Source organism: Periophthalmus magnuspinnatus, chromosome 22 (genome assembly GCF_009829125.3).
Source record: "Periophthalmus magnuspinnatus isolate fPerMag1 chromosome 22, fPerMag1.2.pri, whole genome shotgun sequence".
Classification (NCBI taxonomy): domain Eukaryota; kingdom Metazoa; phylum Chordata; class Actinopteri; order Gobiiformes; family Gobiidae; genus Periophthalmus; species Periophthalmus magnuspinnatus.
In genome coordinates, this window is record NC_047147.1 from 6961090 (window position 1) to 6987885 (window position 26796).

The 26796-nt window shown below is 38.0% G+C and overlaps 1 protein-coding gene across 3 annotated transcripts; it reads left to right on the forward strand.

The window, feature by feature from the left end:
- The first annotated feature begins 472 nt into the window (after positions 1–472).
- Positions 473–26634, forward strand: sfxn5a (sideroflexin 5a). 3 transcript variants are annotated; one of them, XM_033987690.2, is made up of 14 exons: positions 473–582; positions 3103–3171; positions 4159–4236; positions 4313–4339; positions 4746–4800; positions 5770–5795; positions 5882–5935; positions 6413–6469; positions 7229–7294; positions 9142–9232; positions 14249–14364; positions 14933–15018; positions 19732–19849; positions 22472–26634. In XM_033987690.2, the coding sequence occupies exons 1-14, from the start codon at positions 535–537 to the stop codon at positions 22547–22549; spliced, it is 969 nt and encodes a 322-aa protein (XP_033843581.1). In that variant the 5' UTR covers positions 473–534; the 3' UTR covers positions 22550–26634. The 3 variants fall into 3 exon arrangements, with proteins under 3 accessions (XP_033843581.1, XP_055087144.1, XP_055087145.1); XM_055231170.1 differs by lacking the exon at positions 473–582 and adding an exon at positions 2282–2325 and having other exon boundaries at positions 22472–22647; XM_055231169.1 differs by lacking the exons at positions 14249–14364; positions 14933–15018 and having other exon boundaries at positions 504–582; positions 22472–22708.
- The last annotated feature ends 162 nt before the right edge of the window (positions 26635–26796 follow it).

Consider the following 26796-nt stretch of genomic DNA (forward strand, 5'->3'; position numbering starts at 1 on the left):
TGTCAGACGTGGACTTCAGGATGAACGCTGAATGAACTTATCTGAAATGAAAAAGTGATTATAATGCACAGCTATTAAAGCAGATCAAAATATAGATCCTCACAAAAAGCACAACTATTTCTCAGTAAAAAAAAAAAAAAAAAAGGTTTTGTGTATTTTTGGTTTATTTATACATCATGTACTGTATAAACCACTGATTCTGACAGTGATGATCAAAGTCTCCACCAGGGGGCTACATTACCTCCTAAATGTCCACTCTTACAGTTCATATTGTCACAGTCTACGCTACAGTAATTGATTCAAAGTGATAAATGCATAACAGGCTTTTCCATAACTCCACCCTCAAAACATTATCAGAGCGGTGTCTTCTGGGAAATGCAGTTTGACCCGTGGACTCTGAAAACAGCTGCACTTTCTCTCCGAGCAAGAGAAAAACTACATTAACCCTGCACCGGGCCGGCTGACCGTCACATCCGCAGCTCTGCAAAACAAACGAGGAAAACGCTGTGGTCCAGTGGCTTCAGCGGCTTCAGCATGTCCGAGTACCCGCTGTTCCAGTTGGGAAAACCACGCTTCGACCAGGTATTAACATGCAGCAGCATATTATGCAACTTTCAGTGCAAGCAAATGCAAATCAGGAAGCAACTTTTGGCAAGTTTGTAGGTTCCTGCAGACTGCACCAGCAAATGCTTAACAATATAACACATTTTTCATTAACCGTGCATTAATTTATTTATAATTTCAAATAATTTAAACCTAAATAGACCCTTTAACGTAGCTATATATGGGCAATAAAACAAATTATACAAGTTTTTGTTATTTACTTTTCATTGACTCTATATAAAGTCTATGGTGCTCTCCCATGTACTTGTAACCCTGGCCTTATGAACTGTGGAATAACATCTATAACTTCACTGGTTTATCTGCAGGACAATAATAAAGGATCAAGTATGAGAGGCCTTTGACAACTCTATTCTTTTATTCAAAATCAATTATTTGTAAATCTGTTTGGTGGAAAATACATTTTAACACTGCCTACGTCTTGAATCAGAATCAGAATCAGAAGACTTTTATTGCCATAGTCTGTGAACACAGTTCACAAACTAGGAACTTGATTCGGTGAAAAAGTGCAACATAAACACACTGAATAAATAAAAATAAAAATAAGGGCATGCACAAAGTTAAAGATATGCTTAAAAAAATCAAATGAAATACTTAAAGGGAGAAAATATGTATCAGAAGATTTGAATTCTGATATGAATCAGAAGATTTTTAAAATGCCATAACTAAATAGTAGCCTCTATCCCAAAATATTATGTATAATCTCCTAATAAGTATGACCAGTGAATGTGGGTGTGTCAGCCCTGTGATTTAAAGCTCCCCTGTGTAACTTTTCTGGAGCAGAATCTGAGACGTTCTTGCTTTGCCTGGAATGCTCCATAGTAGTTCCATCTTGCAGTTATTCACTTACAGATGTTTTTATTTAGAAAGCATTCATCCTTATTGTGTTGCATCCCCACAGATCTGACCTATAACTTGACCTAGTTCCGTCACCTGCTTGTCTCCCTAGAGATTATAAGTTTAAAGCTTATGTTAGTGTGGAACCTTCCACTAGAAAGGTTATGTAGTGTATCTTTAACCGCTGTCCATGTTCTGTCCCACCTAAGAATAATAGCATGAGCAATATATTAAGATTAATGAATAAATTAAAGAGTTAATAATACATATGCTACAGCCTGTAAATTAAATCATAGTCTTAACTTTCATATCCCCAAATACATCTATAAGCAGCCATTTAACTTCTTAACAATCTTCTCTACTCAAATGGTTTTGTCAAACTGAAATGGCAAATAAATAATTGAATTAACAGATTAAACCCCCACGCCACATTTTATCAGCTGTCCATATGTTCGGGAAGTCACAAGGCGCTGCAGTGAATCACAAACCAGATTTCCATCCAAATTAGCAGTTCGCATAATTAAGGTCCGATAAGGCAGCCTCTGTGGTGTCGAGAATATATTTCAGATTTGATTCCTTATGCTTTGGGTTTAAATGAGTAGAGGAGGAGTATTTCTGGCACAGTCATTATTCGATTTAATTGCGGCTGGTGTGAGTGAGTCGGAGTCCCTAAAAGACTTGTATCAGAAACAGTTTGTGGGATGGTAATGAGCTAACTCCACCTGGTGTGTTAAACAGCTGGCTCGAGCTAATATAGCCATTTACTCAGCGGCAACAGCTGGAGAAACACGATAAAAATCTTCAATTTCTTTTGGTTTACGACATCAAAGTGGAGTCACATGTGATCCACCTGTGATTTTATCAAAAGTAAGACTTTTGGCAACTTACCTACTACATTTACCTCCATGTCACTCAAACTTTTATCATGAAACGTGACATTAGGAAGTGTGTGGTGCAGTCCCAGTCTGGACCAGAGCAGGCTGATGTGTCCTTGGGCAAGACACTTAACCCACTTTCCCTGCGTGGGTTAAGTATTTGGATATGTTGTGTGACTGATAAGGGGCTTTTAGAGCTCAGATTAGCAGCCTCAGTTTCATCAGTCTTCCCCGGGGCAGATGTGGCTACAGGATCAGGTTTTGCATGAATAAACTATGAAGCTTGTATAGTGGAGTGCAATCTAAGGCATTATTATTATTATTATTATTATTATTATTATTATTATTATTATTATTATTATTATTATCATTATTACGAGGAATTGCAAAGTAAAGTTGGTATAGTGTTTGTCCATTGATCTGAAGGTTGACAGTTCGAATCCTGCTCTTGACATAAACATCATTGAGTGAGCGGTCTGATCCATTGACCCACAGGTTGGCAGTGCAATTCCTGATCCCACAAATGAATGCTGTCGTTGTGTCCTTGGCCAAGACACGTGCGCTGCTGTACGAATGTGTGTGTGAATGGATGAGTGGTTTCTTGGTGTTTTGAGTACCTTGAAGGTGGAAAAGCCCTGATGACCATGAGCCATATTAATACTGTAGTTTGCCTGGTAGTTTTGTTTTCCTCAGTTCATAGTGTTTTAATGTAGATACGTTATTGTTATACATATGCAATTATCTATGTCAAATGTATTTTTTCCCCCAGAACACATTTTTTGGTCGCTTCCGACACTTCCTGGATGTGATTGACCCCAGCACTTTGTTTGTCAGTGAGGTGAGTTTATTTCAGCTCAGTGTGACCATAACTGATCAATTTACAATCATCTTTTTATTTTTATTTTAATATTATAACAAGATATACAGCATGATTTAGATGTGTTTAACCAGACAACATTATCACATTAACAATAGGATGGATAGGTAGGAGATAAATTAAAAATGACAGCAAAAAATACATTGATTTTCTGATCCGGTCATGTTTTGTACAATATTTGAACCTCAATTGAGACACTTGCAGGCAGATTTTAGCAGATTTCAGATGTGTTGTTAAAATACTGTCTAATAATTGCTATTTTTAGATGTTTTTATTAATATTGGATGTAATTATAATTAATCAGTTTTCATATAAGCTGTATTTGCACTTTTACTAGAATAATACAATTAACCCTTCACATTAATTGATGATATGTCTATTTTCTGTGTTTTTTTCTGTAACTTCTTCTCAATCCCATGACCTCTGGTACTGACTCTACAACACCTTGACTCTTCCCAGCTCTTGGTTTTGTTGTGTTTTTTCCTTTATGTCATCATTGCTCCGGTGCAGTGGGTAATGAACCTGTTAGTGGGCCCTTTCATGACAGTAATAGCGCTACTAGCTCTCGGGATAGGGAGAAGAGGGAAGAGGAGGGAGGAGGGGGGTGGACTCCTGGTGGGACGGGTGCAGCCTCGACTTGCCTGTAATGACCTCCTATGATTATATTCTCACACTCAGTCGCTGAAAGCTAATTAGCACAAATTGGGCCACATGATCTTGTATTTTCCTCTGCATTAGTTGGCGATCATAGCACAGAAATATCACCATCATTACCTTTTAGGAAACTCATTTGTCAACTGGAAAGCAGCGTGGAACTTTTTAGTAGAACACAATTATCACAAGATGTCTTCCAAGTACAGTGTGTTCAAACAGAAGGGGCTGTTTAGACAAAAGAGGTTGTGTTTGAAGCATGATCATAATGAGAAATAAAATAAATGTGTTCAACAGAAACGACTTAAGGAGAGCATTGATCTCCTCCAACGATTTAAAGAAGGAACCCTGCCACCTGGTGTCACAAATGAACAGGTATAACAAACAAAATCTGAATTATAGATCAAATATAATCTAATACATTACCAATACTGTGTGTGATGTTTTACAGCTATGGAAAGCCCAGAAGATAAAACAGGTAGGTCTTATTTTTATCTCTGTTTATCTTTTATCTTTGGGATATTTTCTCATCTATATTCGTAAATCTTACACGTCTTCTTGTAGATGTTATTAGTTTGCATGGAATGTTGCACAGTATGGCATTAGACTACATGCTACACTAACTTTTATGCAGTGACAGGTGTTTACGAATGCAAAAAGAAAAAAAAAAAAAATTGCCTTTGTGAGCAGACTTGCCTCTCCACAGATCTGACCTGTAACTTAGCCAGGTGTTGCCACTTGCTTGTCTCCGTGGAGGTAAATCCGTCTCACTGTGGAACATTTCAGGTTAAGCAAAATCACCTCCAAAGAGACAAGCGGATGACGACTTTCCACCCAAAAAGTTACGTAGTGCACCTTTTAATTTAGTCTCCCCTTTCTATCAGGCGATCATCCACCCGGACACAGGGGAGAAGATCCTGATGCCCTTCCGCATGTCAGGTAGGCTCTTGTTACTGTTGGGGCTCTTTAGGTTGTCCGCAGCTGTAAAGGTCATTCTCAGCTGGAAACTGATTAGACCCTGTCCCCCACCGAGGCGCAGACATCCTTAAGTCGTCAGAGCTGAAAAACAAAAAAAGTATTTTGGTCGAATCTAAAACACCTCTCAAGTGAGCCGAGTCCGCTGTCATCCAAGGCACAAATGTTAGGCCCAACATCGAGTCCACATCAGACCCAGAGGAGCAAAGGTGTGACTTCCAGCAGCGGAAACTATCAATTAAACTAAAGGAGAGTCAGGGAGAAGTTTTTAAACATGGAATAGCAAAAGGTTGAATGGCCAGAACTTATGTGACATTTTGTGTAATTTAATTAGAACGTGCAGAGACATAGAGACTTTTTACTCCTCATAAAACCATGTACAATAGGCTAATCTCCCTGGTAGATCGTCAAGACTTAGACTCTTCAAGTCAACTCAGTGGCATTGAAGGCTGGGTCAAATGAAGAGATCTGATTTTCCTGTGGTTCATTTAGCCATTAACTTTGTGATCAATAAATATTAAATGTATTTATATTTAATACTGTAGTCATATGATTCAGTATTGTAGTTTTTGTGAAGATGTGAGTCTGGCTTGTTCCATGCATATCCAAACAAATGTGACTGCTTACGAGGAAAAAAGAAAGGAAAAAAATATCTCAAGGGTCTGCAAAACATTACGGAACTACTGAACCCTTTTAATCGGAGGTGAGAGAAATGTGATTTTATTTGTAAAGGATGAGGAACTAATGAGCTCCTTTGTTTAACCTGCATCTCTAAAAAAACAAAAAACAAATCTGATTACACCATCATTTTTGTTTCTGGTTTGAGACATGACAGGCGTGTGTGGGACCAGACTCATACCCCTCTGTATAAAAACTACAGAGTGGTATCTTTCTGGATGCAAACATATTACATTAACCTGTTGTTCTTTTCAGGTTTTGTCCCCTTTGGCACACCTGTGGTAAGTTTAATTTTACACTTTACAGTAAGAGACAGCTGTTTAGTTAATTCATTCTGTTTTGACTGCTCTGTGTGTTTTTTGTGTAGGTTGTGGGACTCCTTTTACCAAATCAAACCCTCATGTCCACCATCTTCTGGCAGGTATTGTATTTACACTGTGTCCTCATCATCACTTTTAAAATGAAATAAGTACGATATACAGGGATTGTTATATTACTTTTAGGTTATTGACATATTGTACATTGAAAATACTGTCAATATCGATAATTAGCCTCATTATATTATGTTGTATTCTCATTTTGGGCTAAGAAGGTGTTTGTTTTTCATGAGATTGCTGGTGTAGCTAAAAAGGCTTAATATTTAAGTAGAGTTGAATCACTTTGCAGCAAATTGTCAGTGAGTAGGCTTTACTGGGTGATTATGAGTAACTGGGTAACATCTTTACTGTTCATTTTTCCTCTGCATATGTTTTGAGAAGGCAGTTTCTTTGTCCTAGTTTTTCCCCTGGCCTCGGTGAGTGGTCAGTGGTTTGTTGTACTGACCATAAGCTGCCCACTGTTAATCCCATTACCTTTCTCAAACGTATTGACGAGCTGTTCACACTCTGCTCTGTGACAGTGGCTGAACCAGAGCCATAACGCCTGTGTGAACTACAGCAACCGCAACGCCTCCCAGGTACCTGCTAACTCACCCCTACACGGGGAGTCCACACAAACTAGGCCAGCACCGAATATAACGAATAACGAAATCTATTCAACACACTTAATACTAACAGGCAAAGCTCAGAAGTGCACTATGGAACTTTGGAGTGTTTGAACCATTCTTGTCTCCATGGAGAGTTTACTGTTTTGCTTAGAATGTTCCACAGTATGGCATAAAACCTATAAATCTATGGAAGTAAAGGTTAAGGTAAAGCCAGCAAACAAAACAAAAACTCTGAAACTGAATAAATGCCAGATAAGTAGGCATAATACCATACTATGGAACATTTTAGGCAAAACATTAACATATCTTTAAGATAAGGAGGTGGCAACTAGAAAACTTGCACACTGAACCTTAAAAATGAAAATCAGATTTTAGTTCTAATATTATAATCTTAACCTAATGAACCATGTGTTTGGCTCTGCGTTGAAAAAAATCACAATATCCAGTAGTAGTAGGTATTGAATTTAAATTTGTACCTTTTTATCTGTTAACATCTTCCATGTTTATCCTGATATGTTTTATATTGTTTTAATAGCAATGTCTGCCTTTTTATCATTTATGATTATTTCATTAAGCTGAGAGGTAGTATATCATATATACAGTAATGTAACATTAACACTAACAGATTAATATATAATTAATCAAAACATTTAAATTAAATTAAGTGAATTAAAAACATTCAAGCCACAAAAACCCAACAAACTACTAATATCAAGTTTCTCTTTTCAGCCAAATCCGACGTCAGCGTTTGTGTATGGGTACCTCGGAGCAGTGACCAGTGCTGTGTCCATAGCTGTAAGTTTACAGAGAAAAGGTCCAGGAGTTGAACCTAAGACCCTCTCACTCGGGGGTGAATCAGTCAGTGTGTGTGATCAAGGTTGACAAATACAATCACCACGTATTGTACTATTTAAATGTGTACATAATGTATACTAGAGTAACTCAAATCTGATACAAAGGAAAAGCCTCAATACTCTAATTGAATTAAGGTCACTCTTGTTTTGTACAATACAAAATAAGTTTCTTTTAAATTACTATGTTGTCTTCAACACCATACTATACTCATCAGGAAAGGTCCTTTCTCCTGTTTGTGTTTATTTTCAAAAACTACTACTATTGATACTAGTTTTTAGAGTTAATTAATTCTTTTGACAGCCCTAGTGCATACTTAACTATACAGTTGGTATTATTTGAAAGAATATGATCTCTTTTTTTTTATTTAAAGGTCCTACATTATGTAAAATGGATATATAGTTATAATGTTGTTACCTCCTCAAAAACAAACCTGGAGTTTTGTTTCATTCATACATGTTTGAGTAACCAAATTCCAGGTCTGGAATCATCCAAATGATTCTAGTGGATGTGGTTTAAAAACACAGTGGAGCGTCTCTAGGCTTTGTGTGTTATAACGTATGAGTGAAACAAAACACAACTCCAGGTGTTTGTGATGAGAAAACAACATTATAACAGATCAGATATTAGAGTAATATAAGCCCTATAACGAAGAAAAATCAGTGCAGTGGTGCCGCTCCAAACTCTTCTCACTCACGCACATGCACTGATACAGACGGTCAATAATAACCAGGTATTTCCTCATATCTTTAATCTGTGTATGAATGTCCAGCTTGAGTGTAATGATTTAATTAGAGACCTCTTTTGAGCATGGGCCTTTTCTTACCTTTGTCCCATCAAAGGCCTAAATGTCAAAGAGCCCTCGCAGTGGTCCACCTGCCCCACGCGGCCCTTAGTGCGGACAAGAGCCTCAAACCGAGCCAATTACCCGTCCCGCTGTAGAACATGGCGGGGGTCCTCGGGGCGTCGCGACAGGCCGGGAGGTGGGCGGAGATCTCCAATTAAACGTCCGCTTTGGTGACGACCCCCCACTGTCCCGAGAAGAGCTGGGGGCAGAGGTGACGCTGGTGTGATATCTGAGCAGATATAGCCTTTCACTGATGCTTTCAGTGTGTCACGAGCTGCATTTGGCACAAGGAACACACCACTTCTCCAGCCAACGCACAATGGACAATGCTCTTACACACCACGGCAGTGTTTCTCATATTGTGTGTGAAGATTTTTACATTTGGCATATACAGACTTCTGGTTCTAGAGTTTATTTAAAGGGCCCATATTACTCCATTTTCTGATCTCTGTTATAATGTTGTTTTCTCATCACAAACAGACCTGGAGTTGCATTTAATTTAGTTCATTCAGGCACGTTTAATGCACAAACCTGCATATTTAGACCGAGCTCTTCTCTCAAACGGAAAACACTTTGTTCCACCTTGTGATGTCATGTGATGATACAGGAAGTGCTTCACTGTGTTTTTAAACTCCATACACCTTCACTATAAACATTTGGATGATTTCATCCCTGGAATTGCTCATCTCTACTGAACAAAATGTCAAAATATAGCTGTTACCTTGAAATGTACCACTTCATGACATCACAAATGGAACAGAACCTTTTGAGCTCTGGAGATGTAGACAGACTGATACTCAAACATGTCGGAATGAAACAAAACGCAGCTCGTATAGGATTTCTCATACGTCGGTTTATCTCATGGCAGTGTAATCATTTTTCAGTTTTATATAAAAAGGGCATATTTCCACATGTTTTAGTTATTTTTTCTGCTTTCCTTTAGGTTGGTTTAAACGTTTTAATCCAGAGAGCCAAAAGTTTCAGCCCCACGAGCAGACTTCTGGTGCAGCGGTTCATCCCCTTCCCAGCAGTGGGTGAGTTCAAACAGCCACCCTCCTCACAGACCTGGGATTAGACCTGGGATTAGACCCGGTTTGATCTGTAGAGGCCTTTGTCAACAGATTATCTCACGACGACGTTCTCACACTTTAGTTTGACAAATGTACAGCTGTGAGTGGGAAAGTACTCCAGCTGATTTACAAATACATGAGGAAACCGTTCAGTCATTACATTATATCTCCAAGAACATCACAGGTCTTCAGTTCAGTTCAGGGTCTATCACCTGCTTGTCTCTATGCAGAAAGTAATCGCTTTGTCTGAAATGTTTCACAGTATGTCATTAAACGTATTTCCCTCCATGGAGACAAGCAGGTGATGACAGTAGGCCAAATTATAGGTAAGATTTATGGACAGGTGACCCCGCTCCCAGTAAGAATGCATGTTTTTCAATATATTAAAACCACCCATAATTGAAAAAAATATATAAAAATTACAAACGATATCTGTTTAATGCAATTCTGTGGAGCATTCCTGACAAACCCCTCATCAGAAAAGTTAAATAGTGCACATTTTATCTGCTTAAAAACAACAAGAAGACTTTGACTGATAACAGAAATAGCTGACCAGTTTGCTACTACAATAACTTATTCAGGGAGGTAGCGCTTGACACTCACTTTAAAAACCCTGAGGTAGTTCTCAACTTGGTGCGTGCTCAGTGTGTACTCTGTTCAAATAGAGAGATTAAACATAAACTAAACTCAGTATTCGTGTATCCAAGTTGAAATTTGACCCTGTTTCATGTTGCTAAATAACCAGTACAAAAGTAGATGTACACTGTGTCTGACCCATGTTGTAATTTTCAAATGACTTCACAACATTCGGTCGTCCTATAATATTTGATACAGATGGAGGATCTCAAATGCAGATGTTTGTTGTGCTGCAGTGAGTTTTTGGGTCTACTCAATAATAGAAATGACCAGGTTCAACTTTTGTTAATTTACCTTTTGCATATTTTTCATTTCAAACTCTTTCCACTTGAGACTATAACTATTCTAAAATCTAAAACCCACCAGTAGCTACAATCGTTGACTATATGGATTTATATGGATTTGCTGTCTATACACTTTGACTTGGGTTGCATTCTGTTTAAGTTGTTTGTGCCCTTTTTGTCTAAACATTGTGTATCCCCCTCACCATCACCACATTGAAGTCTAACAGATCTGACAGTTCATTTACAAACACCACCAACCTATTATTGGAGTCACAGTACAGTCAGTGACACCAGAGGCACCCTTGGGACCACTTCTATTCATTTGGAGCCAACATCTAGTGGCCATTAGCGGCATTACACTTTGGGGGAATTTGTGACAGAGGGCAAACAGCTTGGCATTAAAAGCATCAATTACATGCAGTGGTTATTTATTTATTTTTTCTTTCATAGCGGTTCATAGTGGACATGTTTTGAGCGGTGCTTTGTCAAACGTATGCCCCACAAACACACACAGGCCCCTTGGGTGTAGCTCTGCGCCCAATGCCCCAAGCTGCTCATAATTAAATTGTTTTTTAGTCGTGCCGCCTCCCTTTCTGTTCATACTCTCCTAATTAAATCAACAGGTTTGTACATCACAGCCTTTGCCTGGTAATTGGCTTCTCGTTAGGACTCTGCTGCCTAAAACAAATGGGATAATTATGCCTAAAGTGGCGTCTATAAGTCAGTGGCCCATGTTTCACCTGTTTATTCTCTGCGTGTGTGTATTCACTGTTGGTTCAAACCATATCAAAAGGTAATTAAAACGGCTAATTGGAGCGAATGGAAATCTAAGTGGCTTTTGATTTTTGCACCTTTTTAATGTTGCTTACTTACTTAAGGGCTAGATTAGTAATAACCTAATCAAGAAATGGCCCATCACTCACTAAACACTGTAAATGGAAGCAACAAAAGTATAAACAAAACATAAAAATACTCATTCGAAGCTAATTGTCTTTAGAAATGTTGCCTATTATTTGTGATATTTAGGAGCTAATTATGTGTTAAGTTCTTAGATGCATTTCCATAAATACACAAATTGTTATTAGCTTACAATTAAAGTGCACATGTAACGCAATTAATTTAAATAATTACACTTTATATTGTATCCAAACAGGCTTCATTTATAATTAAGCTATTTTTTAATTGCAAGCAGCTTTGTCTCATATAATTTAGTTTATATTTTTCTGGCCAAAATCCCTCAGTGTCCTTTCTATTAATTGGTCTGCTTGAAAAAACATAGCTCTTAGGTAGAAAAAGTGATTTGCTCAATTGAATTTGCCAGCCCGTAGCGAGTAAAGCAGATAAGAACCCAACGCTATTGTCTTAAATTAAAAAGGCTTCAGGCGTTAACGCTAAACTCGCTAAAATGAGTCAAGGAGAAAAGGTTTGTCTGCATTAGCGTACATTTGTGTTCATTTCACAAGGTAAAGTCAGTCACCTTCACAAACGCAACTCAGAATCACATAAGGGCAGAGTATTGTGAATATAAAAGCATTTCGCACTCATTTGACCTCCTGATAGTGCTGCACAATTACCTCATTGTTAGCGTCACTACTTCCTGTCCAATTTTAGCTCTGTGGGTTTTTGCTGAGTTCAAAATGAATAAATATCTAAAGATCAGGCAGGGGACAGGGAGCTGTGGGTGGATGTCACTGACAACATGTTAAAAATAAAACAAATGAAATGAATGTGTTTAGAAAGAGAGATGTTTGTGTCTCAGTGCTAACGCTAAACACAAACTGAAGTATTCTACATTTAAAAACAATCAGGTAGTCTTTATTTTAATACTGTATTTTTCGAACTATACATTGCTCCGGAGTATAAGTCACACCAGCGGAAAAAATGTGTAATAATGAAAAAAAAAGCATATATAAGTCGCACTGGACTAGACTGGACTGGACTGGACTGGACTGCATTTTATGGAGAAATTTATTTTACAAAATCCAAGACCAAGAACAGACATTTTATCTTTAAAGGCAAATTATAATAAGAAGAATAAAATGTAGAACAACAGGCTGAATATCAGTACATCACGCTAACGTAACACATTTACATTTATTCAGCGACATGAAGCACAGACAGAACTGAACACGTGTCTGGTTTGTTAATATAAGATATTAACAGTTAATCAGATAAATAAAGCAGAAAAACAGGCAACAAGTTTACTCTGGATCTCACTCCAAATCAATAAATCCATTGAATTCTTCATCCTCGGTGTCTGAACAACTCCATCAACTCCAGAGGTGGATGAAGCGCCGTTACAGTAGTAGATGGCTGTCACACTGGTACAAGTCTAGAGTGTCCTCGCGATGTTGTCAGTGTAACAATAACGAAGAAGTAAAATTATTTATTTTAATAATTTCAGATATAAGTCGCATTTGAGTATAAGTCACACCCCCAGACAAACTGTGAAAGAAAGTGCGACTTATAGTCCAGAAAATACGGTCATTGAAATTTCAATAGGTTGTTTATTTTATATTTTGCGCTTTTAATAAAAGTTAGCATAAGCATTAAGGCACAGTGAGGCAGCTAGTGTGTTGCTTTGCCTTTTAATCTTGCAGCTCTAGAGCATGGGATTGTGTCTGTATATCAAGGGAATTTTTTGTCAGCCTAATATTAAACATATGAAGATTTCAAGATGTTAAATAGCCAACAACAAAGAGGTCCACAACTATCATTCCCAGACTCAAAACGACAAGCCGATGTCAAGACTATTCTGTTATTAGATCATTGGAATTCTATAGGTCACGGTATAATTATAAAAACTAGGAAAGTGTGATCATGATCATTTTAGAAGCATTTCACTTAAATGTACACACAGTTAACTTCATTGTTCGTAAAGTTTTTATAAGGTTTTTGACAGAAATAATCAAAATGTATTAGATGTTGTGCATGAAAGTGAATGAAGTATTTTACTTCTGTTTGCTCAATGTGTCAGTAATTGTGAATCATAATAATTGTAAAATGCTTGTGTTTTTTCTCCCAGTTATTGTAAGTTTAATGTGGACTAATGTGTTACTATGGAATCTGTTTTGAAATAATACATATGAATCCATCTATGTGAACACGCGTAATTTGTAGAGGGCACTGCAGGGAAAAACATACATATTCAAAGGTGTTTTTCTCAATTTCATATCAGCTGTTCTAATCACATATTTTACATACACTGTTGATGACAGCTGTGAGTCTGAAGGCTCTGGGGAGTGTGGTATCACTTCATGTACATGTATGAACCCACCGTTCACTGGGAAACAGAGGAATGTTTAATGCAAAAAAAAAAACAACTAGTGCTATTATCTGCTCGTTAATGTTCTCATGATACTTGAAATTCAAATATTTCTATACCAGGGAAAGGCGTGATACTGATTTTTACAATTGGAGGAAATTTTCAACACACAATATGTTCTTATAGTAATTTAATAACCGTGTTTATTTTTGGTCAAATGTTAAGACACTTTCATTAAGATTTACAGATTTTTAGAGATTTTTAAAGATTTTTATGTGGTGTATCCAAACTATGGTACGTAAAAAAGTCCACTAATAAAACATAAGCTAAAATATTTGTATTAGATTGTTAATAATTATAAAGTGCAGTACTCAGATATGGCACCTTTGCATATTTTCGTATTGTTTTCCAGCTTCGGTCCCATCCTTAGTTACCTGCTCCCCCCAGGGCTTCTCCTCAGAGACTCCTGATGTTTTCACCTGAAGAACACACTTCCCTCATTTGTGAAATAATAAATATGTCAGATTCCACATTGTCCTCTGTTACGCTCTCCTTCCCCTCCTCTGTCCCTCTTTCTCTTAATCCCTCTCTTTGTCACTCCTTCTTTCTCTCGCTTTCCTTCGCCATCCTTCTCACCCCTTCTCTTTCCTCCTTCCCTTCCCTCTCTCTATCCTCTCTTTCCATCATGTTTTCTTTCTCCGCTCTCTTTCCCTTCCCCCTCCTTTTTTCTTTCCGCACCCCTTCCTATCACTCTCCCCTCTCCCCTTCCTTTCCTCTTGTTCTCTTTCTCCACAGCCAGTGCAAATGTTTGTAACGTGGTGCTCATGAGGAAGTCGGAGCTGTCTGAGGGGATCAGTGTCCTGGACCAGAACGGGAACGTGGTCGGGACATCCAAAGTTGCTGCAAAATATGTACGTTCCACTGATGTCTTTGTAACGTTCTGGTAAAATGTGTGAAAATCTACACATGACTATTTTATGTTTTGCCAAAGTTCCAATTCTGAAGCTTTTCAAATTATACATTGTGATGACGTCCTGCTCTCAGAAAGATCATGTTTTTGCATAACTGATCAGAAAACAAAGCATTGCTCTCTCACAAATGAAGAATGTGATCTTAAAACTTGGTGGCAAGGCTCAAGAATTCACTATAACCTTGCTTTTTTTTTTACTTCATTAACGAAAGTACAAAATCACAGGCAAACCAGTGTTGAGATTGCGCTCAAAACTGAATAATCTAAATAAATAAATGCTGGAAACAGGAGAATCATACAAGTACGAAACAAAGTTCAGTCAAAGAAACATGACACCTGGCCTAAGTCGGCTTAGGGTCACTGTTTTTCTTGCCACCAACAAAAGTACATGTAACGTCGTATCAATGAATCGTTGATCCTTGGTGAGTTAGACCCTAGAGTCAAACAAAACTCACAATTTAAGAGCTTACATTTTATAAACCTTTTTAATATTTGTGTAATTTTTAAAGGCACTGCTGGAGACCGCTCTGACTCGAATTGTGATGCCGATGCCCATCCTGGTTCTACCTCCGATGATCATGGCTAACCTGGAAAAGTAAGACTCCACCATGAATGAAGAAAAACAGACTTTATTTTAATGAAATCATGTTCCTCATACAAAAAGAGAAACATTTATTTAAATTTGCATTACCCAACTCTTTTGGTAAAGTGGTAGATTTATTTTCTCCAGTATTTTGTGTCTTACTTGTCTGAAAAAGCTCTTATAAAGCTGAATACTTGAGATGTCCCAAATGGTTTGTAAACGCTTGGAATGAGTTAGACAGATTTAAACACCTACTTTCTCCTTTCACGGTTTGAAAATCAGGAACTCCAGTTTAACGAGCACAATTTTATGATTCAGTTTGTTTATACGAGTTTATCAAGTACACAAGAAACAAAAAATCTTAAAATGTTTCTCATTGTGACTTATTAGGATTAGGATTAACCTTTAAACTGCACTATTCTACTTAGGTTTTTCTGTTTTTCTGTAAGAATCATTCACCCTCTGCACATTTATACCACAGAGCATGCTGAATGAAGCAGTTTGACCTCCATTTTGAGTAGAACATTTTAAATTGATCATAGTCTCTAGAGTGAGTTTATCTTTTAACATACCAAATATCTCCAAATAGTTCAAATGTAATTATTGATTGCCTTCCCCTGATGTTTCCTATTACCACGTGCGACTGGCTAATTAAACACTTTTCTTACATACTTTCTTTTTATTGTAGCTTGTTCAAACTTCTCTCATAAACACCTCAGCTGGTGTTTCAGGAATATTCAAAGCATTATGCAAAACTCCAGGTGTTTTCACTCAATACGCCAATGATTTAAATAACTCATTGTTTTTCTAATCAGTTTTTCTTATCTGCTACACTTTTCCTGTACAAAGAAACACAATTAATGCTGTAATGACTGTAATAAAATTAGAGTATTTTTCCAAGCTGCTATCCTCAAATTTGATTATTTTTAAATATGCCAATTAAATGAAGTAAATTGACTATTAGTAAATTATTCACACTGTGCAAAAGTCAAAATTATTATTATTATTACAGACGTGATAATTAATGCATTATTAGACATGTGAAACTAAACATACGTATGCAGATGTGAACTGTGGAGGCAAAACATTACCCTCGTCCTGTGAGTTAAAGTCCTTGATGAGTCCTGGTTTAGACCTGGTTTAGTCCTGGTTTAGACCTGGCTTAGACTTGGTTTAAACCTGGTTTAGACCTGGTTAAGTCTTGGTTTAGACCTGAGTTAGACCTAATTAAGTCTTGGTTAAGACCTGGTTTAGACCTGGTTTAGACCTGACAAAGTCTTGGTTTAGACCTGAGTTAGACCTGGTTAAGTCCTGGTTAAGACCTGGTTTAGACCTGGTTTAAATCTGGTTTAGACCTGACTAAGTCTTGCTTTAGACCTGAGTTAGACCTGATTAAGTCCTGGTTAAGACCTAGTTTAGACCTGGTTTAGACCTGGTTTAGTCCTGATTGAGTCCTGGTTGAGTCCTGGTCTAGTTCTGGTGTAGTCCTGGTTTAGACCTGTTTTAGACCTGTTTTAGTCCTGGTTTAGACCTGGTTTTAGACCTGGTTTGGTATCCTTTTAATTCCCCAGTCCCCAAGTTTGAGAGGAGATTCTCTGTACGAAATATCCAAACATATGACCCACAATTATTGAACCTTCTTATTATTTATTAGGAATTAGCTCCACCAATTTTCCATATTAAGCTTGTGGTTTCAAGTCCTTTCAACTGACAACAATCACATCTTTGGTGTTGAATAATGGCACCACTTGTTCAGTTTATTTCACTTTAGTTTATGTATACAAAATGTGTACCTGTTTTTGTTTCATGTAGATAGGCCCAGTAATCACAGAGATTAACCATAAACCAGGTCAAAACATCTGCAGTGTGACAGTTAAACAGAAAATCCCACCATGTAATTCTGACCTGTCTCAATCTCTGTTTAAACTATCAGGATTCTTTAATGTTGTGATCTCACATGAACACAACTTATTTCCTCTTCTCCCAGATCATCTTGTGCTTCCTGTTGAAAATGACCAGCGTATAAAAGCAACTCATAGCTTCAGAAATATGAATCCATTTTTAAATATTGCACTTCCACTTGTTGCTGAACCTTGCCCCTCTCCTCAGTGTTGTCTGAAAACCCTCTAAAATACCTTTAATGATGCAGTCCCTGTATGTTTTGATGGATGTCTTCACTTTGTCTTTGGCTCGTCCAGGTATGCGGCCTCCATGTCCTCTGTCCAGGTGTGTTTTGGATTCCTGATGGTTTAGTTTAGAGGGAGGTGCAGGTGAGTTGTCGGTGTGTGTCTGCTCACCTCCACTGGATTTCAATGGAGCAGGAACAAGAGGACAGAGAGGGAGCGGGACAGTCCCCCGTGTGATTTATGGGCACGCTGAGAGAGGCGTAACTCACTAAGAACAGCTGGGTTTGGGGTTTAGGATAGCCAGATCTGGACTTACATAAACTGTTTTGCAACGAAAATAGTCAGCCATTTAGTGTAGCATTTCCTTTTATAGTCCAGATCTTTATTTTAACCAAAATTGTGATTTAGTGTATTTGACAGTGAAAAGAAAGTACTTATGTTTGAAACCTTCAGAACAAAATCTATTACTACTTTTACTTAAATTTACCAAGTTTAGACCTGCAAGAATCCACACAGTTTCTTGTTTTTTCAGCACTAACAAACCATGCATTTCTCCAGTTTGCTAATCAATCAATTGCGATGTCTTGTTTTTAAAAAGTAGTTTGTGTTCATGCACATTGTGAACAACTCCACGAGCATTAACATTTGAGAAAAAACTGAATCATGAACTGCTAAACTAATCCAAGAATCTCATGCATTTCAGAACGATGAATGTTTGTAGAGATGTTAACAACAGGTACAACAAGATTTTTCTATAAAAGACAAGACGTCGTAACTAAACAGTTGCAACCTTTTCTTTGAGATGGTGCAATTATCAAAGAGTTTTATTATGAGTAATTTGTCCGGCCCAAGTTTTTTAGAGAATCGTGTAGTCTTGGGCAAGTCTTTTGTAAGGATTTACCAAAGAATCATCTCAACCAACTATTGTTTACTGAAGATTTCTTGACACACACAGACACCTTATTCATATATGGACAACGTGGGTGAAGTGTCTTGCCAAAGAACTCAACAAAGTATGCACTGACTGGTCAGAGCTGGAATCAAATGGCCAACAGCTATAACATGACCATTGGGCGACAGTAGCTCAGTTGGAAGAGTGATTGTCCACTGATCCAATGGTTGCCGGGTTGAATTCTGCTCTCGACATAAACATATTAATTGAATGGTCTGATCCATGGACGGTTGACAGTGCAATTCCAGCTCCCTCAGACAAATGCTGCCATTGTGCCCCCTTGCCCTCAGTGTCTGTGTACACTGTGTATGAATGTGTCTGTGAATTAGAGAGTGCCTTGAAGGTGGAAAAACTCTATATAAAAATGTGACCATTTACCATGACCGTATACCACCTGAGCCTCTGTTACTTGACAAAATAAAATACTTTTTAGATACTTTTTAGGTTTTGTTTAGCCGATTTGAGCAGATTTTCTTGCTTTTATTATTACTTAAACACTTATACATTGCTTTATTGGCTTTGCTCCTCAGATATTTTCACATTGTATCATTAAATCATGATTATTCTTCCTTGAATACCTAGTCTGACATTGCACTAGTAATGTATGTCTCCATTGTCTGGTGAATCAGTGGGATGTTGATAAATTAGCTTCTCGACAGGAGGCTAAATTTAACTGATGACACTCTCAAATAAACAGTTAAACCTGAAATAGACCTTGAAATGGCCCATAGACAAAGTCGCAGGAATCATTTCGTAAATCGTCACCTGGTTTTTGAACAGGCTGCACTTGTGTCTCGTAGATTACAACTTTGTACCATTGACTTTGTGCTTGTCTGGGTGTATGCAGTAGTGTGTGTGATTGTGTGTGTATAAGGTCTAATTAAAGCACGGCATCCGTATGTGTTAATTAGCTCTCTCATTAGGCAGTGAGCTTCTCGTTAGGGGGAGAGGCGTGACTGGAGCAGGAGACGTTCCCGCTGCGCTCATCGTCCCAAACATACTATTCAACATGAACGCCATGAAATGAGACAGGGAAGTATGTAGATGGAGATATGGGACCTGGATTTAGGGATGTGGAGATTGTGGTTTGATAATAGTAAATCCGTATAATGTATTTGAGTATCAGGAAAGAAGTGGAGGAAATATTGAAAAAGTACAGGATTCTTTGATATAACTGTAATTGCATTGTGTAGGTACATCTTTTTGAACTTTTTTTTGCTTTTTCAGTTGTTCTTTAGCACTTTTTGTATTAGTATAAAGTGAGTTATAGAAAAAAGGTTTTCTGTTATGATTATTGTTGTTTTTTTGCCATTCATTTAATACAAGGATATAAACCCCTTGAGATGAGATGTTTGGATGGAGCTGCATACATTTATGGCGTAATAATTGTGTCAGTATGTAAATTATTCACATATTTAGGTCCTTCATAACCAACTGTGCAATGAAACACAGAAGACTTACAGTAAAACAACTGCAACCTCAAACATAGTATATGGACAAAAGCACTTTTAGAGTTTGCATCTGACATAGAAAATTTGCCATATCTGAATTACTGCACACTATGAGTCAAAACGAAAGGAAAGTAGTGGTCCATTATAATAAGTATTGGGCTAATTCCTCTGAACCTGTCCCTGTGTGCCCCTGCAGACTGCCGCTCCTGCAGGGAAACCCCAGACTGGTGCTGCCCATCCACGCTCTGGTCTGTCTGGCCTCATTCGCCTTCGCCCTGCCCCTCGCCATCAGCCTCTTCCCTCAGACCTCACAGGTAAATACACAAATATATAGTTGTAGATTAAATGTACACCAAGAGAAGCACCAAAATCACTTCATAATGAAATGTTCCTGTGTATTTGGAGTTTATAAGTTCTGCTTTTATGCATTTACTCTACCCTAACTCTTCTAGCTAGCAATGTCAAGATTAATCAGTAAATTAAGAAGAATGATTTTATGAATCACGAAAAGCAAAAAATATAAATCATGCGTACAACAAGCAGGATTGTCATTTCAGTTCAATCTATTCATGGGTGTGAGCTTCCTGTTTTATGCAACATTATGAGAACTTTTTCCAATTCCAAAAATAAAATATTTAGTTTTATTTATTTTTTATTGCTACAGCAACTGCTTTAATTTCTAATCATCCTGTATACTCCATAAATAAGCCTAGATGTGATTTCTGTATAGCACAAGTACTTCAGAAAGTTTGTTTTCTTAGTGTCGGACGGCTCAGTAGTGGTCTTCCTCAGAGTGGTCACGTGATGCTGCTGTGATGTCACGTCCGGTCAGCTGATTTAAACTGTCGTCCCACCTCCTCTTGTAGGAAGACCCCGCCAAAACCTGTTTAAATCAGCTGAGCAAACCACAGTCTGATTTTTTTCAGGACAGTATCCCAGGTGTGCCAGAGTAAAAAGACCCTCTCGTCCTGGTGTAAAGACCTTCAACCAGTCTATAGCCTTACTACCATAATTTGTTCCCTAGTTGCTGTTTGCTAAAGAACTGGTCCTTGTAATGCTTTAATGGGTCTTGAAACACTCTGTAAACTGACCTGTTTTATTAGTTTAGTCCAATGGCTCCAAAACACTGTATTAATTCTACTTACTGAAGCTTTTAGTGTCAAATGTTAGTCTCTTTGTATCTTTTATGAACCTAAATCCCAGTAATTGCTCAAATAATGACACTAATTTCTTTTTTCTAATCTCTATTAAAACGGCCCGGCGTGGCCTGCCAAATTCCCCATTTACTCAGTGATCACCCAAAATGGCCGACCTATTTGATTTAAACCCATTGACTTAAACAGCGCCTCTTTCTTAATAAGGCCTTTGGGACCTGCTTCTATCCAAGGATCCTAACCCAATCGCACTCTACTTCCTGTATCCTTATTATGTCTATCAATCTGTTTATTAAGTCTCGCCTTTGGTTCATTTTTCTGTTGTTTTTCACTCCCTTTTCTTGTTCCCTTGCCAAATGACACAAGCTGACATGAGCCAAGCTTTTCTGGCTTTAAAATGTTTAGGATTTAATTACCACTGGAAATAACTTAGCAGCACATATGTTTTGAAGTTTTTTGCCATATGGTTGTCTAACAGTCCTGCGAAAGCCAGCCTCCCTATTATGCATGGAGGGGCCTTAGTTGTTTTTCTCACCCAGATCCTGTTTTTTGCACTTGATCCAATATAGGCGCAGAGGAAAAAAATATTACCCAAAATGCAACACGGTGCCCCCGCTCTCCCGGACCCCCCTACGCCTACTCAGATTTGTCCCATTTCCCCATTTCACACCTAGCACAAGCTTTTTGATTAAGATACAACAGCCGTCGCCAGGAGCCATCTGTCTCTGGTTCAAATATTAGGAGTTAGCAAACCTCAAATTACAGTCAGACCTGCCAAATTGGACGCTTTTACACATTAGCGGTAAATACAGAACATTATAGACTTAAATCATTATTTAGTAACAAGAGAAAGTGACTGAAGTAGCAAGTAGTAGGTAGATCTGGCCATGTGAAGATAGTAAAACTCTTGTTGGGCAGCTACTGCAACTGCAAATACTATTACTGTCCTTCAATGCACGTGGACACGATTAGAGAGAGATGATCACATGAGGCTGGGTCAGAGGGTTAATTCAGTCTGCATGTTTTAGGTTCATACCAAGTTTAATATATTACAAAAGGGAAAAAAAATGTATAAAAAGTAGATAATCATTTTAAAAGTATCAATACTGAAAATACATAGTTGATATTACATAAATTGGACCGAATTGGATCTTTTCTGAATAGTTTTAGTCTTGTTTAACCTAAATTTAAGTTGTCACTATTCTTCCTGGGGTCTATTTTGATAACTTATGGACTCCAGTCAGTAGTAGTAAAACCACAAAGTAATATAAAGATATGACTATTGTTATATTTTTGAAACTACTATATCAACTTTTACTATCATGTGGTATTTAGCCTTTGCTTTAGTACTGAAATTGAGTTTGAACACTACTATGACAGATAATTAATTCCCCATTGACTCCTCTTATTGGTCATCTTCTGCCAAGTGATTGACAGGTGGATTTAACCAATCACAGTGAAGTCTGTATAGACCCTCAGTCGTCCAGGTCTGATCCATAGCAAACAACGAAGTTAAATCTGTCAACTGGACAAATCTTGTAGTAGTGAAGACGTTTTGCTGCTCATCCAATCTGCTTCTTCAGTTCTCAATCACAGTGAAGTATGAACTGTCACCTGCCACTACTTCATAGGCACCAGAAACATGGATCTTCTGGTTGTGGGTAGATCATAATACATTGCAATAAAAATGTGTCTTTATGTGTGTGAATGTGCTGTATTAATGATCTAGTTACTTCCCCTTTGTGCTCTGAACGCTTTGACTTTCTGTTTTAACTTCTGCAGATCTCTGTGGAAAAACTGGAGCCAGAGATCGGCGAAGCAGCAGACAGTAAGATCGTTTACTACAACAAAGGACTTTAACACAGGACAGCCACTCAAACTGCGGGAAACAGCTGGACTCGAGATGCATTTGACACATGTTTGTACATGTCTTAATGATGCTTTAGTGACGGTGGGAACAGGTGCTCAATGAACTCTCTGGTAGAATGTGAAATAACATTTTTATAAGGACAGAGATTCAAAAATAACATTTAAACTGCACTGTTACTATATTTCTGTAATGTAATTTTACTCGCAACTTAAAAGTATGGGGCGACAGTAGCTCAGTTGGTGTGTTTGTCCACTGATCCGAAGGTTGCCGGTTCGAATCCCACTCTCGACGTAGACATCATTGGTAGAGCGTTTTACTGACTACTGTTGATGTGTTCTTGGGCAAGACACTTAATCCACCTTGTCCTTAGTGTCTGTGTACATTTGTGCGTGTGAATGGGTGGGTGGTTTCTAGATGTAAGGCTTTTTGAGTGTCTTAAAAGTGGACTGCGTTATATAAAAATGTGACCGTTTACCATTTAATGTCACTTTTAAAAAAATCTGAACTTCCAATAAACAACTGAGTGCTAGTATACAATAGTGAAATACTGTATGCTCTATCAAAAAGCATACAGTATTGACTTTTTATAATCCGAAATTTGCTTTGTTTAGTATTTATTCTTATTGTCCGGGACCATACAAACACTTTAACCTTAAGAAGAGAAGATTTATGATATAAACATGCTCTAAAGATCTCCATAACAACCTAATACCCTCTAATTGCTTTGTTGTTAATTGATGCTTGTGTCAGATCCACACCTCTCGCTTGAATGTTGTTGCTTCCTCTGCTTTGCTCCTCTGTAGAGACTCACTGTATTCACGCTGTAACCGCTGACTCAGATCACTGGAGCTTTTACGCACAGCCTCCGTTTCTCCTTCATTAGTTTAAACTGACAACAAGAGGGCTAACTTAAAATATCATAACCTTCCAGAAAGTTACACAGAACAAGGAAAATTACTTTGCTTTCTGTTTTTTTTTTTTTTGTATTGTATTTAAACTATTGTGACAAACACGCACGTAATACAATGAAGATGCCATTTAGTAAATATCCTGTAAGAGCATGTGCTGTTGATGATGTGTCCTTGGGCAAGACACTTCACCATAACCCCAGTTTCAACATGTGCAAGTGAAATGTTGAAAATATTGATTTGTAACGATTCAATTATTGACACAGGTTCTACCGTATTTATAGTGTGTTGCAGAGTCGTTAGCACTTTCGCCTCACAGTGAATACGTAACATTGATTTTTGTTGTGATCCATCAAAGCCTTTATATGTGTGAACTCTGGATGTATTGACCTTTTTGACGGCTTTAAATTGCCCATAGCGGATGAGTTGAGTGGATGTCTTTCAGTGTGTTTAGCTCTGCGATTTGCAAACAGTTTGGTAAGAGGCCGAGACGGGCATCATCCCACCTATGTGAAAGACTATAGACCAGTAATTGGACAGATTTTTGTATTATAAAGACTGGAATAGAAAGGGCATCTGATCTGAAATGTTTGTCAAATTTATGCTCAAAAACGATATGGTAGAATTCATTTCATGTGCTGAAAAGAACGATAAAAATAATGCAAATATCACTGTTGCAGATTTGAAATACATTTACTTACAAACTTTATCCATATTACAGTGTGAGACATGAGATGGTTGAAATGGTTTGTACTAAATGAGGCTTGTGTCTCTTTAAATACTTTAAAATGATAAAATTAAAAACATTCTTTAATGCTTTAGAATGTAAATGTGTCTTAAGTATCAACAAATCTCGCATTTATTACATATTTGTTGAGGTTTTAATAGCTCCGCATACTTATTGTGAGTGGGCTCGCCTCTTTACAGACCTGTACGTGTCATCTCGACGTCTCCATGGCGATTTACATATTTGTTTTGATATGGACATGGCGTCTATGTTGGACAAACAGATGCATAGTTTCGCGTGTTACAGCAAAAAAACTCAATTTCAGCACCTGTTCATGTGACATTTTTAGAGCATTTCAAACTGACAGATACGTTTTAATGCCATACTGTGGAACATTAAATCCAAAGCAACCAGGAAAGCTGTTCACCTTTAACTCACTGTTCTAAATACCCCTCTTTACCATGTATATTTGCACCTGCAGTGAGTATAGGATTTCCTGGAAAGTCAAAACAGTGGAGCTGCTTCCTTTTGGGATCACAGATGTCGAACTTATTGTGTGTTTTTCTCACTGTCTGCGCGAGGACCGGCTAACCGTGTATTTCTTTTGCCTTTTCCGCCCCGCTCCTGTGTGTCGGCTCTTAGCTTACAAAACACAACACCGGGGTCAGACACGGCGCTCATCTCTGAAGCTTTAGGGTCATTACCACAAATTCCTTCCGCTCTTTCTGACAGATGGCTGTGAATGGGCCAGCGCACAATAGTAGCTACACTTTTAGCTCCTTTTTTCCTCAAACGGGACGACACCTTGATGCCCCCTTTTCACTTTTTGCAGGAATTCGGAGAGCAGCACCTGACACCTGCGTGGCTGCATTCCTCATCACCACTTTTGTCGAGAAGTGTGGATGTTCAAAGTTGTTGGGAAAGATGTAGGATTTGGGGAGCAATTACCGAAGTTTTTACGTGTTTTACACTTTGGTAACTGTCCAAATTTTTCATCATTTTGAGATCCATGAATAGGTAAAGTAACAAGTGCACAGGCAATTTCTAATTTTATTCATTCACTCTCTCTAGTTACGGTTAAGGTTAGTATTTAGGGTGAAAAATAGGAGAGGTGGACAATATATCGTTGCCAATATCCGTATCGGTGATGTCATTTTGTTCGTTTTTTCCTATATATATATCGGTGTCGTCCAATACGGAAAAATCCCCCGATATCTCCTACTAATATTTTTTTTAAAGCTTCCAATAATCTGATGGTGCTCATATGTCAATCCCAGTTTATCCTCAGTGCATTCGATGAGTCTTTTTAAACTGATCGCTTATTTAAAATGGAATTGGCAGAGGAATTATTAATAAACGGTAAATCGTCACATTTTTATATCGCGCTTTTCCACCTTCAAGGCTCAAAAAGCTTTACATCAAGGAACCACTCGCTCATTCACATTAACAATCCTACATTGGTGTGCACAGATAATGAACTACTGTTGCCCCATGATGAGATTAAGAAGGCAAATATCGGTTATCATCACCAGTATCAGTTAATAAATACATATATTGGATCATGTCACAACTCAAGAATATCTTCCCTACAACAGAAAATAGCTTTGATGACGTGCCTGTTTTCAAGGTCCGTAAGCGATCATTATACAGTATTTGCTCTAAAAATATGACCCTATTATCCCTCTTTGATCCACATTAAAGTTACCCGCTGTTCCTCTGCGAAGAAACAAGCTGAACACGATCGCTTTGTCTCTTATTGTGTAGGTTTAATCAAAGTCGGCAGCAGCCTGTTTCACACGTTTCACCTGGAGCTCACGAGGAGACATAATGAGCGAAGAAGGCAGATTGGCACCAGAACGACTCAGTATTCGCTCACATTCTTTGTACTATGACATTACAGGAAGTGATATTTTAACGTATATTTTAATGTCTTACAAATGCGATATTGATCAGTGGTTTAACTGTGTTTTCATTTTTGGTGCAAACTCTGAGCACAGCATCCAAACAGACACTGGAGGGCGAGGTGGGTTAAGTGTCTTGCCCAAGGACACAACAACAGCGTTCATCTGTGGGAGCTGGAATCGCGCCGTGAACCTGTGGATCTGACCGCTCGGCCGATGACGTTAATGTCGAGAGCGGGATTCGAATCGCTAACCTTCAGATCAGTGGACACTTTACCAACTGAGCTGCTGTCGTTCCTTGTTATTTCTACTCCCTTCCTAATGATGCAATATTTGTTTTAAATTGTTAATCGCTATGGCAACTGCGCTAATCATTCTCAAACCCACGGATATGTGCAGCTGTCCAGGCGTGTTTGGACGTACATTTGCAGATTGTTTTTCCGCGTTACCTCTGTCAATCCAATGTGTCTTGATGTGAATGTTTCTTTCTTTAGAAGGAGAACAAATGTATATAATAAATTGATGCAAATGTGTACATCGACGCTTTTACCTCGTTTATGTTTCAAAATTTACCATTAGCAACAATATTCTACCTTTTTGCATGTAGATGTTAACATAAGTGCCAAAATTACTTGTCTTTAGGGGTGCAGGGAAATACTTTTCTTTATTTCTAAAACATATTTAAGTTATTACACATTCTG